The sequence below is a fragment of the Danio aesculapii genome, chromosome 11 (assembly GCF_903798145.1).
Source record: "Danio aesculapii chromosome 11, fDanAes4.1, whole genome shotgun sequence".
NCBI lineage: Eukaryota > Metazoa > Chordata > Actinopteri > Cypriniformes > Danionidae > Danio > Danio aesculapii.
In genome coordinates, this window is record NC_079445.1 from 42,660,466 (window position 1) to 42,673,001 (window position 12,536).

Consider the following 12,536-nt stretch of genomic DNA (forward strand, 5'->3'; position numbering starts at 1 on the left):
ATATATATATATATATAAGTGATGTTAAAGTAATTAAACTTAGCACATTCAATGCTGTGCTAAATAAATTCTTAATTTTACTTCAGGAAATCAAAATAGCGAATAAGCAAACGAACATTTTCGCCTTTTATAAAAATAGAAACTACATGTAAAGCGACTCCTATGATTTGCTACGGGCGGAACGTCTCGAAAGCTGATTGGTCAGTAGGAAACTCGCCCTCATGTTTGTTCCATTCCTGAAAATCAGGGGTGAGGCGTATCTCAAATGTGTATTATTTTAAATTTTAAACATATTTACGTACAAATATAATATTAAATCTATAAATACACACTATTGTTATTTGTTTCAATAGAAACATGGTATACAAAAGCCGTATCATCTAAAACCACATCTCATCTGTCACAAATCCTCCCCTATATCGGAAGTGGTAGGTCTCCATTCATGTGACGTCTCCTGTGATCTTGGAGAAAATACAGTATCAAGGTTCCACTTCAGCGCTTCAGTTCCTCAACAGGAGGATATTTCTGAATTGTACATATATAAATAACATCTCTGTGCTTCCCTGCACGTCCAAATTAATAATGCTGCGAGTGAGGTCTGCCGTCAGTCAGTCCTGGAGAGGGTATGTATGTATTTGCACATGGACTCACGCATGACTTTCTGTCTATCCCGAGCACTTTTGACATCTGTCACCGTCTGCCGTCAGTAATGTGCTTATAATCATGCGTTATTATCTGCTGTGAGTAAATACTAGAAGTTTCCATGTACTGTACAAGTATTCAAACAGACTGTGTGTTATGTAATGGCTTCAAGAAACTTGTCTTCCTGCTGTTATGTAGGTGAGATCTGTTTGCACAAGTGTTTCTCATTGTTTTTACTGTCATTCAATCTATTCACACGCATAATACTTAAAATGGCACACTGTACTGTCTCTTGACTGAGTCTGCGTGTTTTTACATGCACCAGGTTCATTTTAGGGTTTTTATGTAAAATACTGCTCACACTTTATTTCATTTTATGTTAACAAACAATTAAATTCGAAGTTTAGCTTTAAAAAAAGAAAATAAATTTAAAAATAGCTGCTTATTAATATTGTAAGTAGTAGTTGAAAGGGCTGCACAATATATAGTTTCAGCATCGACATCTCAATGTGATCCTTCGCAAAAGTCACATCACAGGATATCCAATGTTGAGTTTGTATTATAATTGTTAATTTGCATGTGTTTTTGATGCCTGTGATTGTATAATGACCTTAAAAGTGTAAAGACATAAGTAATTGTACCATTTGTGACTTTAACAACGATTAATTTTATTGACTTATTTTTATTTTTAGCATTCAGTTACTGTATTTGAATACTGTTATACTCGGGAAAAGATAAAACACTTTATTTTAGTTGTATCTTTTTCTTGATTGTATTTATAGATTGTTATGCATGCAAATACAGAAATGCTCTGCAAATAGCACAGACAGCATTGAAAATGTTGACCCAAGACCCAAGATAACCCAAGACCCAAAACGTTTATAGATTCATTAATTTTCCTTCAGCGTTGTCCCTTTCTTCATCAGGGGTCGCCACAGCGGAATGAACCGCCAACTTATCCAGCATATGTTTCACACAGCGGATGCTCTTCCAGCTGCAACCCAGTACTGGGAAACATCTATACACACTCAATCACACACATACACTACAGCCAATTTAGTTTACTCAATTCACCTATAGCGCATGTGTTTGGACTGTGGGGGAAACCAGAGCACCCGGAGGAAACCCACACTAACCCTGGGAGATCATGTAAACTCCACACAGAATTGGCAACTGACCCAGCCGGGACTCAAACCAGCGACCTTGCTGTGAGGCCACAGTGCTAACCACTGAGCCACCATGTCGATCTAACATTATAAACTCTTTCCAAATCAAGTTATTAAGTCATCTGTTGAAATTGTATATGTGTATATATATATATATATATATATTGCAAAATAAATTAATATTTCCAATATCGTGCAGCCCTAGTAGTTGGGTTTAGGTATAGGGTAAGATTAGGGATGTAATAGTGAGAATTGTTATTTTAAATAAATGTTACCAAAATATTATATGTAATCAAATACATATGGATTATATGTAGAATATCATATAGATATAAAACATGTCTTGTGTTACACATATTTCAGTTTAAATGTGTATTTAAAACACTATTAGTGTTGTTATTCATTTCTTTATTTTATAATATTGATGTTGTAAATATTATTTTTTACATTATGTTTTATATTTGTGCATAAACTGGCAGATGAAACTGCAAAAAAGGCTGTCTCCTTGAATGTGACCGAATGTTTAATTCCTCCTGATGACTTGAAACCCACCATCAATTTGTACATAAACGAAACATGGCAAAGAGAATGGGACAACTGCATCAACAACAAATTACATGAAATTAACCCAAAATAAATGAAAGACATTTAGGAAATTATAATTTTGAGACCAGGCATGATCAGACGGTCTATACCAGATGTCGAATTGGACATTCTAGGTTGACACATTCATATTTATTAAATGACGAAGAATCACCTAAATGTAATATCTGCCAGACTGCTCTTACCATCAAACATATTTTGTTGGAATGTAGAAGTTTAAATTCCATTAGACAAAATATTTATAAGGAGAGTACTTTGATGGACATTTTTAAAAAGGGACCACCAGGAAGAGTTTTACATTTTTTTATCAAAAATAAAACTGAAAATCCATATTTAATTTTGAATAAATTTTCTTGTGAATTTTATCTATTTATATTTTATATATTTGACTAAGTAACTTTTTTAGTATAATACAAATTTGTTTTTATCATGTAATATTTTAATGTATATCCATTTGGCCACGAAATAGCCATAAGCTGCTGATGTGGAAATAAATATGTAATAATAAAAATAATATTTTTTTTGCATATATATATATGTGTAAATGTGTATATATATGTATATGTGTATGTATATGTGTATGTATATGTGTATATATATATATGTATATATATATATATGTATATATATATATATATATATATATATATATATATATATATATATATATATATATATATATATATACTGCATTTATTCCAAATTCCTCTGCATTATACTTTATATTTATATGCATATATTTGCTAATTATAGCACACACTTAGGTAATATAATTAAAAATATATACATTTTATTTTGTTCATTTTATTTTGTGATTTTGATGTTTTTTTTATTTGGTTATTTTTAGTACATCCATTCAAATGCATTAAGTATAAAATATGAATATGCATGACTGAATACGCATGCATAAATACATAGATAAACTTAATTATTTAAAATCCAAGTAAATAATTATATAATATGCATTTTATTTTTTATTAAATTTAATTTGTTTTCGATTTTTATCTTTTTTATTTGGTTATTGTTAGTACATCAGTTTAACAACATTAAGCTTATAAAAATATGAATATGCATGACAGAATGCATACCTACATGAGTTTAATTATTTAAAATGGAAGTATAAGTGCAAAACTTTGGCTGTATAATACAATTGAAACTGCGGTCTAACAGCTGAATAAGGTAGTCTAAAGTCTAAAGTGTCCTGTTTTGGTCTCTCATTAGGATTTATAACAGGTTATTCGTGCAACATTTCTGTCTGGCTGACTTTATATGTCACTGATTGATTAAAGACTGAACCAGACTGAAGTAAAACCCCTGTTATTCACGGAGATGAGTTTGTTTTCTCTGCAGGTTCAAGACTTTCTCATGTGCAGCGGTGGAGGTGAAGAATGAGCCTATTCTGGGGTTTAAACAGGGCAGTAAAGAGAGAGCAGAGCTGGAGGAGGTCAAACACACATACACACACAAATGCATACATACATGCATACATACATACCTGTGCATACATACATACATACATACACATATACACACACACACATACACACATAAATACATACATGCATACATACATACATACATACATACATACATACATACATACGTATATATATACACACACACACACACATACACATACACAAATGCGCACACACACACACACACATTCAACACACAAATGAGCCAGCTCTGGAGGAGGTCACACACACATACACGCATACATACACTCATAGGCGCACACACAACTAAATGCACACACACACACATACATTAAAACATGCATAATTACATACACAAACTCGCACACACACACACACACACACACACACACAACTATATGGCAACACGCTAACAAACACACATACATACATACAAACACTCACAGGCACACACACACTCACAAACACACATACACACACACACACACACATTAAAACAAGCATAAATACACACACACACACACACACACACACTTTAATACATACACAAACTTATTCACACACACATACATACAAACACTCACAGGCACACACAAAACTAAATGCACACACTCAAAAATACACACACTGTGACTCTCTCAAACACACACAGACACGCAAACTTTTCTCTCACACACACTCTTTCTCTCTCTCTCTCACACATACACACACAACCATATGGAAATACACACTAACAAGCTCACACACATTCACAAACACACATACACACACACTCAGAATTCCTCACGTTTATCTGACAGACGGCCTCTGTGTTACTCTTCTTCAGGCGTTACGAAACCTGAAGGGAAACACAGAGGAAATTCCATGTGTGATCGGAAATGAAGAAGTGTGGACCAAAGACATCCGATTCCAGCTGTCGGTGAGTTCAGCAGCGCTCTGGACAATCATCTCTGAAATAAAGGATAGCTCTTCAGGGCATGACGACATGTTTTCTTTAGTATTATGGGATGCACAACACACACAGCCTTGCTGACGGCTGGATTACAGAGAGTCTCTTTCTTTTCTTTCCTTTATTGTAAGACACTTTCTATTATTATTATTATTTTTAGTAATGTTTTTATCTGGCGAGTGACTTTTAATAGGGGCAACATGGTGGCACAGTGGGTACACTGTCGCCTCACAGCAAGAAGGTCATTGGTTCGAGTCTCGGCTGGATCAGTTGGCATTTCTGTGTGGAGCTTGAATGTTCTCCGGATGCTCCGGTTCTCCCCACAGTCCAAACACATGCGTTATAGGTGAATTGGGTAAGCTAAATTGTTCGTAGTGTATGAGTGTGAATGAGTGTGTGTGGGTGTTTCCCAGTGATTGGTTGCTGCTGGAAGGGCATCCGCTGTGTAAAACATGTGCTGGATAAGTTGTTGGTTCATTCCGCTGTGGCGACCCCTGATTAATAAAGGGACTGAGCCGAAAAGAAAATGAATGAGTTCAAAAAATTATTATGATATATTTTTGAATTGGGTGTCATGGTGGCGCAGTGGGTAGCATGATCGCCTCGCAGCGAGAAGGTCACTGGTTCGAGTCCAGGCTGAGTCAGTTGGCATTTCTGTGTGGAGTTTGCCTGTTTGCCTGTGTGGAGTCTCCCCGCGTTGGCGTGGGTTTTCTCCGGGTGCTCTGGTTTCCTCCACAGTCCAAACACATGCGCTATTGGTGAATTGGGTCAGCTATAATGTCCGTAGTATATGAGTGTGCAGGGCATCCACTGCGTAGAACATGTGCTGGATAAGTTGGCGGTTCATTCTGCTAACAAACGGACAACATTCCCATTAACAAAGGGACTAAGCCGAACAGAAAATGAATGAATAGTTTTGAATTAAAGTATATTTAATTTTAAGTGAAAAAAATCTATTATAATTTTAAGGTTTTAGTTATTTAAATTATTTAACCACAGTTTCCTTGGTATATTTTAAATCCATAATTGTGGTCTATTTATTATTAACAACATTTACTTTACTTAATTATGATAATTAATTTAATTTAATTTTTCTTTTGCCTAGTCCCTTATTTATCAGGGGTCGCCACAGCGGAATGAATGAATGGTGGATGAACTTATCCACCATGTTTTAAAGCACACTCACATTTAAACACACTCATACACTACGGGCAATTTAGTTCATTAATTCACCTATGGTGCATGTTTTTGGACTGTGGGGGAAACCGGAGCACCCAGAGGAAGCCCACGCCAACACGGGGAGAACATGCAAACTCCACACAGAAATGCCAACTGACCCAGCCGAGGCTAAAACCAGCGACCTTCTTGCTGTGAGGCGACAATGTTAACCACTGAGCCACCGTGCCACGCAAATAATGATAGTAAGATTAATAATAATTAATCAATAATTACAAAATATAATAATTCACAATTAAATCAATACATAAGGTTTACTATTATTATTATTGTTATTTTATTATTATTATTATTATTAGTTAACCTCTCTTTCTAACTCCAAACATTCACATGACAGTTATTAAATTTCTTCATATGATCATGTTATATCATGGTCTACAAATATAGTTACTGCTTTTTTTAACGTTTTTTGTAAAGTTAATGTATTTTCAATGTAATATTTTTTTTTACAGCCCTTCAACCATTCTCACAAAGTGTCCAAGTTCTGCTATGCTGACAAGGTACTGTATGCCTTTAGAAAATAATCACATCATAATTCAGAAACATTGCAAGTTTGTTATTTGTCATTTTAGTTGAACTCATTAAGTGCATTTAATATTTATTTTAATATACAGTCAAAATTATTCGCCCTCCTGTGAATTTTTAAAAACTTTTTCAAATATTTCCCAAATGATGTTTAACAGAGCAAGGAACTTTTCAAAGTATTTCCTTTAATATTTTTTCTTCTAGAGAAAGTCTTATTTGTTTTATTTCGGCTAGAATAAAAGCAGTTTTATAATTTTTAAAAACCATTTTAAGGTAAAAAAAATAAGCCCCTTTAAGCTATATTTTTCACAGATTGTCTACAGAACAAACCCCTGTTACACAGTGACTTGCCTTATTACCCTAACTGATCTAATTAACCTAAATAAGCCTTTAAATGTCACTTTGAGCTTAATACTAGTATCTTGAAATATTTAGTAAAATAAATATATCTTATCTAGATATCTTAAAAATATCTAGTCAAATATTATGTACTGCCATCATGGCAAAGATAAAAAAATCAGCAATTAGAAATTAGTTAGAAATGTGTTGTAAAAACATCCTTCCGTTAAACATAAATTGGTAAAGAAATATACAGGGGGGCTAATAATTCAGGAGGGCTACAAACTCTTACTTCAACTGTAGCATGGAATGAGGTTAGTTGTGTTCATCATTCGGCTTTATGGTGTCTTCAGGATCTGCTAAATAAAGCCATTGAGGCTTCAGTCGCTGCTCGGAGGGAATGGGATCTTAAACCGGTCTCAGATCGAGCCCAGATCTTCTTCAAAGCTGCTGACATCATCAGTGGACCCAAGAGAGCAGAAGTTCTGGCCAAGACTATGATCGGACAGGTGCATTATCAGCAACATTTACACCTTTAAAGCCATTTATGTCTTTGCTGTTAGTGTTTAGGGAAGCTACTCTGAAACAACCTTAATACAGAAGTAATTGAAACTGCAGTTCATTGACTGGCCACTGGGTGGCTGGCTTCAGAAACGATCAAATCCTCATAGACTGCCATGTTAAATCGCCCAACTTTACCACAGAAAAAAACATGTTTACAGCCTGGTACAAAAAAATGTTTGTGTGTATATAGCTAATAGGGCTGTAACGATACACCAAACCCACGATTTGGTTCGTATCACGATTTTTTTTCATGGAGGGTGGGGAAAAAAGATTTTTAAAACTATATTTTTTCATTAAATAACATTTGAAAAATCTTTATAAACTGAACACCAAAGAGCAATATTAACTATGCAAATTATTAACAATATAAATAGCCATATATAAAATAAATAAATAGCCAAAGCTATAACACTTCTGTTTTCTTTGTAACAAAATACTGTTGAAAAACAAACAGAGCTAAACTCCATTGTGGAGTTGATTCGAGCATGTTGAAAATTCTTCTTCAATAAAGTTCTCTTAAATTAAATGGCTTCTGTTTCACACTGAGGTAACTGAGGCTTAATGCTTGCTGCAAACCACAAATCAAGTAAACATTAAACAAATAAACAACCTATTTCTCTTTTGATTTAAGGGAGTTGAAAATTCTTCTTCAGAAACACCATCATGTCAACATTGTGGTGAAAAAACTTTCCGTATTCTGCCGAGGAGTCGGGGCGTCTGGTGAACGCCCATCCCTCTCTGCGCAGCCAGATTAACAGTGCAAAGCTTCGACAGCATTGGCAATGTTTCTGCCGTTGTCTGTTGTCAAGCGGGGTTAAGTTGATTTTGTTTTCGATATTTCTGACACATTCAGACGGTCCTTTACTGAGAGCTCCGCTTAGCGCGAGCTCTCCCAGCTAAACGCATATTGCGAGGGCTTAAATGGAGCTGTGCTCGTAATGTCGAGTGAAAAAAAATAAATGACAGCTGTGAAACATAACCAGCTTTGTCTTTTTTTGTAGGAAACACACTTTAGATGTTTTAGGGTAAGATGTTTTTGAATTATTGCCGTCTATCACTGAATGTCAGGAATATCGAAAACAAAACCAACTTATTACCCCGCTCTGTTGTCACGGGGACGCGGACGTTTGATCTGCTGATCTTCCAATCAAATTGTCGGCTACACGATTGCCATCCTTTATCTCCACCGGGTAGCCGAAATGTTGCCATACTGCTGACTTAAATGAGTAGGGAGGGTCCGCAATCTCTGGGTTGGTTGCCATGTTTCCTCTGTTCTTCTTCAACTAGCTCAAGTTTTGCAAGCAGGCGTCACGTTATTGGAAAGGTAGTCACGGGGTGTGTCGCGATTCTCCCTTATCACACAGGATCGTGGATCTGAGTGTCGCGATTTCGGTTTCATATCGTGTATCGTTACAGCCTTAATAGCTAATATTAACCTTCATGACAACTGTGAGGGGGTGATTATTTTTATAACTCATCCATTTAATTTATTTTGAGTCAATATTGTGCATAATTAAGAGCGTGGCCACTTGATTGACAGGTATCTGCAGCTCACTGTCGCGTCACCTCAGCTGATTCCAGATGCTGAACTTGGCATGTAGATCATATTTATGTGTTAGTTTTATATGTCTTAGTTTACACAGTCTGTTGCTTTTTGGGTTTATTTTTTACAATTATCAGATAATTTGGCATGCTACGCACTTTTCTGGGCTCCATTTTTGCAGTGAGCGATATTCATAAATAATTTTATTTCTAAATGTATTTGTTTTATTTAGTATAATTGATTTATTATTTATAATCTTATTTAGAACTTGAATGCACTCCAGAATCGGACAGATTGATTAGCTGTAGGCTATAGAACAGCCATCTGAAATCTTGTCATACAGTGTCATGCCTGGATTACATAAATAGCCTTAAATTTACCTATAATTATTTACCTATTAGTAAATAAATTTACTAATTGTTGTAAAAAAAATAATAAATGAGTGAATATAGAAGAGAGAACCCAGTCCAGGAGACTCGAAACAAGCAGAATTCCTTTATTGAGACGTGTTGGTTAATCTGCAGTCATACAGCGTCTTCGAGAAGTCCATGTGTCTGCAAGAGCCTATTGGAGGTCTGCAGTCTGCGAGTTTTATTACAAGTCTGAATTAAGACAAAGATATCTTGTCTATATTGTCTTAGGAGGAGGGGAGATGGCTAAACAAAGCATGCAAATTCAGTTTTAGAGTCAGCGGGGTAAATTGGCCAATAGGTGTAGAAACCGGCCCAGCTACTGACCACACAAGTTAATCAACCAAATAGTTTCTGTAGCATGAAAGCATGACCCAAAGACAAAGGCAGTCGTTAGCATTTGCATTACTCTGGCTTAGCCTGTAGTCAGAAAGACAAAGGTAAATGTCCCTCATGGCTGGGCTGTTAATGTAATTATGTAATCAAAAACCAAAGAATATAACTTTTCAGTTATATGTAGATTATTATTCATTTAAAACTAGATTATATAAATTTATATTCCCACATAATACACGCTATATTTGAAGTATTTGGAAGTAATAGCATTTTCCTCCTGTAGAAGAACATCATAAGAATAATGCGGGCTCAATAAAACGTGACTTAATGCATTTAAACTGTTTTTAAAAGACCAAACTCAGTATACACATTATTGATATCATATACAACCAAACATATTTTCTCGCACTGTGAGTTTATGTCAACCAATTGCAGGAAAATAAGCTTTATGGTATATTTGTGAGATATAAAGTCAGAATTCGGACTTCAACATTCAATCGCGAACCTTTTTCTCAGAACTCTCGCTTTATAACTCAAAATTGCGACTTTATTTCTCAGAATTGTGAGTTTATCTGTCAGTTTGGACTTAATAACTCACAATTTTGAGTTTACATCTCACAATTCTGAAAGAAAGTCAGAGTTACGAGATTTTATCACACCGTTTAGAGATAAAAAGTCACTATAACCTTTTATTTTATGTTTTATTTAGTGGCAGGAATGGGCGTCTATAGCTTCAGACCAGCTACACCCCTATTTGTTGGAAAATGTAGCGAGCTGCTACAGTCAAGCTACTGAAAAATGTAGTTGTAGCTAATCTGCAATTGACGTTTACTCCTCTGTACATAAGCTAATTTCTGCTGTATTTGCTCCATGTTTCAGGGTAAGACTGTGGTCCAGGCAGAGATCGACGCAGCTCCTGAACTCATTGACTTCTTCAGGTTTAACGCTAAACATGCGATTGAGCTTGAAGAGCAGCAGCCGCTGGACAGTGACGGAAGCACAAACACCATGCTGTACCGCGGCCTGGAGGTGCGTTTACATCTCCAGAACACTTAAAGGAACACTCCACCTTTTTTGCAAAGAGCTCACAAGTGTTTTACAAGTCTCCTAGAGTTAAAGTAAAGTTTTATAGATGTTAGTAATAGTATTTTTAGTTTTAGGGATATGCATACACTCGCCAGCCACTTTATTAGGTACCGCTTACTAGTAACGGGTTGGACCCCCATAAATTCAACAAGGTACGGGAAATATTTCTCAGAGATTTTGGTTCGTATTGACATGATAGCATCATGCAGTTGCTGCAGATTTTTCAGCTGCACATCCATGATGCAAATCTCCCGTTCCACCTGATCCCAAAGGTGCTCTATTGGATTGATATCTGGTGACTGTGGAGGCCATTTGAGTACAGTGAACTCATTGTCATGTTCAAGAAACCAGTCTGAGATGATTCACGCTTTATGACATGGTGCGTTATCCTGCTGGAAGTAGCCATCAGAGATGGGTACGCTGTGTTCACAAAGGGATGGACATGGTCAGCAACAATACTCAGGTAAGCCGTGGCGCTGACATGATGCTCAATTGGTATTAATGGGCCCAAAGTGTGTCAAGAAAATATCCCCCACACCATTACACCACCACCACCAGCCTGAACCTATGATACAAGGCAGGATGGATCCATGCTTTCATGTTGTTGATGCCAAATTCTGACCCGACCATCAGCAGCAAAAATGGAAACTCATCGAACCAGGCAACTTTTCTCCAATCTTCTATTGTCCAGTTTTGGTGAGCCTGTGTGAATTGTAGCCTCAGTTTCCTGTTCTTAGCTGACAGGAGTGGCACCCGGTGTGGTTTTCTGCTACTGTAGCCCATCCGCCTCAAAGTTGGACGTGTTGTGCGTCCAAAGATGCTCTTCTGCAGACCTCGGTTGTACCGAGTGCTTATTTGAGTTACTGCTGCCATTCTATCAGTCTGGCCATTCTCCTCTGACCTCTGGCATCATTTGCACCAACAGAACTGCCGCTCAGTGAATATTTTCTCTTTCTGTAAACCCTAGAGATGGTTGTGTGTGAAAATCCCAGTAGATCAGCAGTTTCAGCAATACTCAGACCAGCCCGTCTGGCACCATCAACCATGCCACGTTCAAAGTCACCTAAATCACCTTTCTTCCTCATTCTGATGCTGAGTTTGAACTGGCTGAACTGAACTGATTTAATTGGCTGATTAGACATTTGCGTTAATGAGCAGTACCTAATAAAGTGGCCGATGAGTGTGTGTACATAGTCTGTTGTGCTCCAAAACAGTGACAAAATGCATAATTAGAAGTTATAAAACTGGCATAAACACTCAAAGCTTGCAGTTTGTCACTGCCGCCTAAATGTTTAACATTTCTTTTCGCGTCACCTCATACTTCAGTTTCATCAGTGATAAATTATTTTAGAATTTTGTATTATGTACAATTAACTTGACATTTATTTGTTTTTAGGGATTTGTTGCTGCTGTTGCTCCATTTAACTTCACAGCGATTGGTGGAAACCTGGCCGGCACTCCTGCTATTATGGTTGGATATTAAATATGTTATATATAGAGCTTTCATTCATTCATTTATTCATTTTCTTTTTGGCTTAGTCCCTTTATTAATCTTGGGTCGCCACAGCAGAATAAACCGCCAACTTATCCAGCATATGTTTTACGCAGCGGATGCCCTTCCAGCCGCAAACCCATCTCTGGGAAACATCCACACACACTCATTCACACTCATACACTACAGACAATTTAGCCTACCCA

The 12,536-nt window shown here is 36.4% G+C and overlaps 1 protein-coding gene across 1 annotated transcript in view; it reads left to right on the forward strand.

Moving 5' to 3' along the window:
- Positions 1–464: 464 nt before the first annotated feature.
- aldh4a1 (aldehyde dehydrogenase 4 family, member A1) overlaps positions 465–12,536 on the forward strand; it is a 28,021-nt gene continuing 15,949 nt past the window's right edge. The window contains exons 1-7 of the mRNA XM_056468390.1: positions 465–623; positions 3,762–3,855; positions 4,677–4,769; positions 6,488–6,535; positions 7,253–7,408; positions 10,632–10,781; positions 12,235–12,309. Coding sequence (XP_056324365.1) covers positions 583–623; positions 3,762–3,855; positions 4,677–4,769; positions 6,488–6,535; positions 7,253–7,408; positions 10,632–10,781; positions 12,235–12,309 — 657 coding nt within the window. The 5' untranslated portion in view covers positions 465–582. The remainder of the gene's footprint in view (positions 624–3,761; positions 3,856–4,676; positions 4,770–6,487; positions 6,536–7,252; positions 7,409–10,631; positions 10,782–12,234; positions 12,310–12,536) is intronic.